Source organism: Nematolebias whitei, chromosome 5, assembly GCF_014905685.2.
Source record: "Nematolebias whitei isolate Nwh7 chromosome 5, NemWhi1, whole genome shotgun sequence".
NCBI classification, from domain to species: Eukaryota; Metazoa; Chordata; class Actinopteri; order Cyprinodontiformes; family Rivulidae; genus Nematolebias; species Nematolebias whitei.
Window position 1 is genome coordinate 2,106,991 of NC_056502.1, and position 7,828 is coordinate 2,114,818.

At 47.8% G+C, this 7,828-nt stretch overlaps 1 protein-coding gene across 1 annotated transcript in view; it reads right to left on the reverse strand.

The window, feature by feature from the left end:
• Nucleotides 1-7,828, reverse strand: part of LOC119409604 (semaphorin-4B-like) — a 13,733-nt gene that overhangs the window by 5,004 nt on the left and 901 nt on the right. Inside the window, exons 2-6 of the mRNA XM_037676504.1 lie at nt 4,584-4,732; nt 4,453-4,515; nt 4,264-4,362; nt 4,064-4,154; nt 637-759 (exon numbers count right to left, since the gene is read on the reverse strand). Coding sequence (XP_037532432.1) covers nt 637-759; nt 4,064-4,154; nt 4,264-4,362; nt 4,453-4,515; nt 4,584-4,732 — 525 coding nt within the window. The remainder of the gene's footprint in view (nt 1-636; nt 760-4,063; nt 4,155-4,263; nt 4,363-4,452; nt 4,516-4,583; nt 4,733-7,828) is intronic.

The following is a 7,828-nucleotide window of genomic DNA, read 5'->3' on the forward strand; positions in this document are numbered from 1 at the left end:
AATTGAGCATCAGGACCTTCATGTACCTGATAATTGAGCATCAGGACGGAACGGAACGTTCATCGTGACAGACAGCATGGACGACAGGAGCACATTTACTCTGTAAACTTTATTTTCAGATATCTAACAGTTTGTTCCTCAGTCACAGATGAAGGTGGAGGATTTTACCACAGAATCTTTCATTTTTTACACGACAGTTTGAGGTTTATTTTTTAGTCTGTGTTTCTGCCTGCAGTGCCTCTGTGTGCTGGGCCTCCTCCTCCTCCTCCCCAAAATCACCATGGCAACTGAGCACATTTCCTATCTTCTATTACCCAGCATGCTTTTCTTCCTCCTATGTTTCCATCATGGCCGCCCCCACAGACCCTTCGTGTCTCCGATCAGAGGACAGCGAGAAACAGGAAGAATTGAACTTGGAGTTTCAAAATAAAACTCGCACACAACCTTTAAAATAGGTGTTCCAGCTGGGGTTGGATTTTAGACTTTAGGGCCATAATTCTTCTGCAGAAATGTTCAAACATTTTCTTCTTTGTTCCTCAGTCTGACCACAACATGAGGTCATCGTTCCATGAACCTGCCCCTCAGTCAGAAACAGCAGAAGTCCTGCGAGGGGTCTGGGACAAAGACGAGACTCACCCTTCAGTAAGCGGACAGATGTGTCCAAGTTGACGTCTGGGCGGCCATCTTTGCTGAAGTATCGAGAAATCTGTGGCTCGTTTCCTCTAAAGGTGGTGGTTGTGGCGGTAAACAGCTCCCCGTCTGCACCCGAACAAACCAAAATGACAGATTGTGTTTTTGAAGTGTAGACCAGTTCACACGGAGACAACAGGAAACACAACACATGAAACACAAAACACTTATTTAGTTTAAAACCTCTAAGACACAGAGACGCTGAATGATGCAGAAAACCTAAACTAAAGCAAGAAAACAGGAAGAACTTAGCAACAAAGACAATTTCACCACAACACAAAATTTGTTACAGTTCCTGACCGTTAAATGTTAAATGGACTGTACTTATACAGCTCCTTCTGTCTAATCCAGAGCCTCAAAGCTCTTTACAGCACACTCTGTGCCTCATTTACCTCCACACACACACTCATACAGCTCTCTACTACACACACACACATTCATACAGCTCTCTACTACACACACACACGCACACATTCATACAGCTCTCTACTACACACACACTCATACAGCACTCTACTACACACACACACGCACACATTCATACAGCTCTCTACTACACACACACACGCACACATTCATACAGCTCTCTACTACACACGCACGCACGCACACACACACAAACACACACATTCATACAGCTCTCTACTACACAATACAGGGGAGTGGTGGCACAGATGTTAGAGAAGATGAGCCTGTGAACGAAAGGGCGATGGTTCGACTCCCTGGACTGACAACAGCAGAATGTTGGTGGGAAAGGTGATCTCCCACACCTGCCTCCACCCTCCTTTACACCACTCTGAGCCATTGAGCAAGGCCCTTAACCCCCGCCATCTGCTCCCAAAAACAGGTCTCTCTTGAAAATGAGTCCTCGGGACTCAATGAGACTACCTGGATAAATAAAGGTTCAATAAAATATTCTCTACAAAGATCATCTGAATCTGTAGAGACTAATCAGAGCTTTAGATCACAGACACTGATGGGACACATGTCAGAAGCAATGAGAGGTTCAGTGTCTTGGCCAGGGACATTTCAGAATGTGACTGCTGGTGGAATCGAACCCCCAACTCTCCCATTGGGGGATGACTGCTCCAGCCACAGCTGTCCCTTTAACCTGGACAGTTTGTCCTTTAGGGCAAAAACTGTCCAGGTTAAAGGGTATCAGAGATAATCCCAAAAAATAATAAAAAAGCAACTAGACTTAAATTCTGTATGAAGACAGAGGAACTACCAGCTCTCCTCCTTGAATCTCCACCTTTTCGTGGTGGAGGAGTTTGTGCGCCTGATTGATCCTAGGAGCTCTGCTGTCGGGGGCCATGGCCCATGGTAGAGTCTCCCAAGACAGATTGGTCCGAGGTGACAGGCCATACAAAGAGTGATTCAGAAGACTTATATGGACAGGACAAAACAACGAGCTCAGTGTCCCTTGCCCAGACGTGGGTTACCGGGGCCCCACCCTGGAGCCAGGCCTGGGGGAGGGGCTCATCGATGAGCACCTGGTGAACAGATCTCTACTCATGGGGTCCGGTCAGGCTCAGCCCAAATGAGCAAAATGGGTTTGCTTTCCTGAGAGCCCACCACTTGCAGGAGGGGCCATATGAGTCGGTTGCATGATGCCATGGGCAGTGGCCGAAGGTGGGGGCCTTGGCGCTCTGACCCTGGCTTACCAAAGCTCTTGGGACATGGAATGTCGGGGAAAGAGTCTGAGCTTGTGAGGATGAGATGTACCGGCTAGATATAGTTGGGCTCACCTCGCAGAACAGCATGGTGGAACTGATCTCCTTAAGAGAGGCTGGACATTATTCCACTCTGGAATTGCCCATGGTGGGAGGCGCCAAGCTGGTGTGGATCTACTCTTAGCCCCCCGACTTGGTGCCTGTGTGCTGGAGTTTTCCCTGCACCTTCGATGGGCTCTGACAGTTGTTCTTGCCTACGCACCAAAAGGCAGTTCAGAGTATCCAGTCAGGTTAGGATGCTCCCTGGGCACCTCCCTAGGGAGGTGCTTCAGGACAGTCCGACTGGGAGGAGACACTAGGCAAGACCAAGGACACGCTGGAGAGACTATGTCTCTTGGTTGGTCTGGAAACACCCTGGAGTCCTCCCAGAAGAGCTGGAAGAGGCTGTGGAGAGCGATGTCTGGACCTCCCTGCTCAAGATGCTGCCCCGAGACCTGAGTCCAGAACAAGATGATGGATAGATGATGAATGGATGGATGATGATGGATGGATGATGAATGGATGGATGATGATGGATGATGAATGGATGGATGATGATGGATGATGATGAATGGATGATGATGATGGATGATGATGAATGGATGGATGATGGATGGATGGATGATGATGGATGGGTGGGTGGATGGATGATGGATGGGTGAATGGATGATGGATGATGATTGTATGTACGGATGATGGATGGATGATGGATGATGAATGTATGTATGGATGATGGATGGATGGATGATGATGGCTGAATGATGATGGATGAATGATGATGGATGATGAATGTATGTATGGATGATGGATGGATGATGAATGTATGTATGGATGGATGATGATGGATGAATGATGATGGATGGACGAATGGATGGATGATGGAACTACAAGCTGCCATTGTAGATGTGGAAAGAGATGAAGCCTGAACCTTGAGGTTTATAAGAACCCGATCCACAGGTCAGAACCTTGTGTTTGGGTCTCACCACCTACTGGAACACAAACGTTCTGTCTTCAGAACCCTACACCATCTGGCAGAAGACGTCCTCGTGAAGACAGAACAGAAAGACATCAAGAAGTTCTCCAAACCTGTGGGTATGAGCATTTAAGATCTAATAGGACCCTCAGACAGCTGGGCCATCCTGTGGCCAGAACTTCCTAACCCAGACTGAAGTGTGGTGTCTGCAGAGCTGGACCAACACCAGAGAGCAGCTCTTCAGGACCAGACCCAGAGGTTCACCTGCACCTCAGAGGGACACTCTGCTGAGAACCAACAGGTCCAGATGTTGGACAGAGAGGACAGCTGGTCGGAGAGGAGGTGAAGGAAACAACTAAACGGGAGGAGGTCTCAGAGTTCAGCTTTCTGTAACCTATGGAGCAGCTTCAGATCTGACCCCAGGTCAGCTCCACACCTTCATGCAGGTGACCCAAACATCTGTCTGAACCAGACTGACAAAGAGCCTGATGACCCTCAGCAGTGAGGGGAGGGATTCATCTCAGCTCCATAAACAGATCATCTCCTGCAGCCAGGAACTCCACACTGTCCACTTCTGAAGGAAGCTCCCACCACAAAAAGGTAGTCCAGCTGGTTCTTCTAGTTTTGGACCTCCTGGAGGAGAGGACCAGGAGGAGCACATTGTGTCAGAGCTGTGACTCAAACTGACCGATGGCGACTGCAGCGCTCCTCTCAAAGGGGCTGAACGGACAGTGACCTTTAGCTCCGCCCTGATGGACCACAGAGAAGCTTTCAATGTCCTGCAGGAGACAAACAGAACGATGAGACAACTGGACCAGTCGTGTTTGTTGTGGACGAAGAGGACAGTCCACAAGAAGAACACTTCCTCTGAACTCTGGGAGGACCTACGATGAAGGCCTCATGGGGGTTGTAGGCGTAGCTGCCGCAGGCGTACAGGTGGGAGGAGTTTATTAGTTGAAGTACGTGGACAAAGTTTGGACAGTCAACCTGAAGAATGGACAGAAGGGACACCACGTCAGAGAAGATCATTTCCAGACCAACACGAGATCTTTGTGGTCCACGGGGACCAGATCCTACCGTCCGACTCTTCCCCGTCTGTCCGCAGCGGATGATCTCGTCCTCAGACGGACTCCACGCCACCTGAACACAAACACACCTGCAATGAAGCAGCCATGATGAGAGGACCTCTCATCCTTACACCCTCCCACCTTCTTCAGGCTGATGACATCACTACGACTGACGTCCAATGAAAGGACGGCGTCTTGTGCCCCCACGTAGAGGGTGGAGCCATCGTCGCTCAGCAACAGGGTGGTGGTGTTCAGGACGCTGCGGTGGACCAGAGGACGCTCCGTCGAGTCTGAGACACACGCACACGCACACATACACGCACACACACACATACACACGCACACACACACGTGCACACACAGACACACGCACGCACAGACACACGCACGCACACACACACACGCACACACACACACGCACACACACACACACACAGACACACGCACGCACACACGCACACACACACGCACGCACGCACACACACACACACGTGCACGCACAGACACACGCACGCACACAGTGTTCTAGTGAAGCTTTAAGTGTCGAAGCGTTTCTGAATCTTTGATTAAATAAAACTGAGAATCATGAAAATTAAACTTGAATTCGAGACTTGTTAAACGTATTAAATGTATTCTGCTCATCTGAACGCTGGCGGTGGCAGCACCATGGTGTGGGCCAGCCACTGGCAGAGCGACTCACCTTCATCGTTAAAACGACCCAAAATAAACAGAACGGGTCAAACCAGAACCTGAGACCGTAAACGGACCAGAACCAGACTGACAGCTGAAACTGGAGGGAGACTTTCAGAATAAGACGTGTTGATGAAAGTAAACCGTTGATTTCATGTAAAGCTTCGTTGATCATAAAGTGACAGGAATAAAGTTCAAGGTTCTTGCGGTCTGGTCCGGGTGGGCCCGTAGAACCTGATGGTTCTGGTTGCTCCGAGGCTTTGAGTGGAAAGTGTCTGCGGTGACCTGAAGCAAACGAACGCCTCCGCTCGTCCTCTACGAGGTTTCTTTCATGGTTTTACAAGACGAGACCAGAACCGAGCCCGGCAAACCCACAGAACCTCCCCGAGCCCGTTTGGACCCTGATGTCTGAAAATAAAGACGTGTTTGTGGCTGAAGACGAGAAGTGAGCTCAACACGAGGCTCGTGCTTCTCCGTCAGCCGACAGTGGTTCTGTTTCTGGACTCGAGGTTCTGGTTCTGACAGAAACCCGTCCTGATCTGAAGAAAAGCCGAAAACCATCACGACTCGCCTCGTTTCTTTGATCTGAGCTGCGCGTGAGAAGCGTCTGCAGGTCCAGCACACGGCCGTGAACTGTTAACGCTTCCTGAGCTCAGGGTCTGCGCTGGCCACGACTCTCAGCTACTACCACCCCCAACATGAGCCAGTACAGGTCTTGAATCAGGTCAGTAAGTACCTGCAGATCCGTCCACTGATTCATGAGATATTTTGCTAACAGATAAAAACACGTGTAGCTCGTCAGCAGAGCTCGGAGAAATTTATTGATGATAAGAACTGAAGAACTTTGTTCTTGGTTCCAACAAAACGTGTTTTATTCTGACAGACAGGAAGTGACAGAAACCTTCAGAGGACCTTTGGTGCGGGGACGTTAGACTCGAGGTTCAGGGTGGTCCTTGGACTGGACATGGGTCTGGTTCTGAAGTCCTGCTCAGACGAAATGAGTTTCTGTGTCTGAGCTTTAACCTTTAATAAATGTTCCATCGAAGCTCGTCGTTAAAAGACTGGTCAAAAACAAACAAACAAACAAACAAACAAACAAACAACTGCTGTTTATCTAATGATGGCTGACGATGTGTTTGTTTACCTGGCATGAGGACAGCTTTGTTTATGTTTACACTCTGTTAACCTGTTTGTTTACACCGAGTGCGTACCCGCGGTTCATATGAACAACACCGTCTGATAAACTTTGGACAGAATATCTTTAAATATTATTATAAAATATTCATGATTAATATAGGATTAATTACTCATTAATAAATGTATACTTGTGTTCAAATAACTAATTTAATCTCATACAGACTCAGTTTTTTTATCTAAAACATTAAACCAAGATCTTTACGATACATTTTATATTTTCCAGCTCATAAAAACTTATGTCGATGTTTCCGTTTAAAAACAGAAAAACTGAATCATTAAAGAGAAACTTTCTGCAGATTAAATTAGATTAAAGGACCCCCCCCCCCCCCCCATCAGTTCAACATTTAATAAACTGCTTGAAGCTTTTACACATTCAAGATCTGACCCCAGACCAGCTGGTGACTTTATAAAGTATGTGTGTGTAGTTTGTGTGTGTAGTTTGTGTGTGTCTCTCTGTGTAGTTTGTGTAATCTGGTCGTATTTGCAGCTGAGCTGTGAGTTTCATCATCTTTCTGGTTCCAAAGGAGTCATTGTTTTGTGATCCCCAGCTCTCACTGGACCCAGTCCACCGCTGGGAGGAGGACCAGAACCTCCAAGTCTGAGGCCATTGTCCTCCATCAGTAAAGAGTGGACCGTCCTCTATGGGTTGAGGTTCTGCCTCCAGTGGAGGACTTCAAGTGTCTCTGGTTTTGTTCCCAGTGAGGAAGAACAGAGTGGGAGGTCTACAGACGGACCGGGGCGGCTTCTGCAGTAAGACGGACAGACAGACATGAACGCTCCTACAAGAACCCTGCAGATGTTGGATGCTGCAGATGTTGGATGCTGCAGATGTTGGATGCTGTCTATCATGGTGCACTAAGATTCATAACTGGCTGTAACTACCGTACCCACCACTGCACCTAGTATCCACTGGTTAACTGGTCACCATTAACTTCACACAGACTCTCCCACTGGTACATCTTCATCTTTAAATCACTTCCTGGTCTGCTGCCTTCATACATCTCCTCCTACATGTCTCTGTGTGAGTGCAGCTACAGCGTGCGCTCTCAGGACATCATTACCTGCAGTGTTCCCTCAGTGAGGACTGAACTAGACAAAAGGACCTTCTCCTACTCCGCTCCTGTTTCCTGGAACATCTTGTAAAAAGACCTGAAGCTCTCGACCATTGACCTCTCTAAGTGGCTTCAAACATCTGATAAGTTCCTGCAGATGTTCCTGTTTGTAGTTTTCTACATCGCTCTGCAATGTAGATGTTTTTTATTTAATTTATTAAATTTTCATTGTCTATGTTTTTTATATAACTGTCCACTGTTGTCATCACTTTTTGTTAAAACCAGGTGTCTCTTGTAAACGAGTCCTCGAGGCTCAATGAGACCAACCTGCAGAAATAAAGGTTGATTGAAAAAAAAAACACGATGGACAGATGGATGATGGACAGATGGATGTTGGACAGATGGACAGATGGATGATGGACAGATGGATGATGGACAGATGGATGA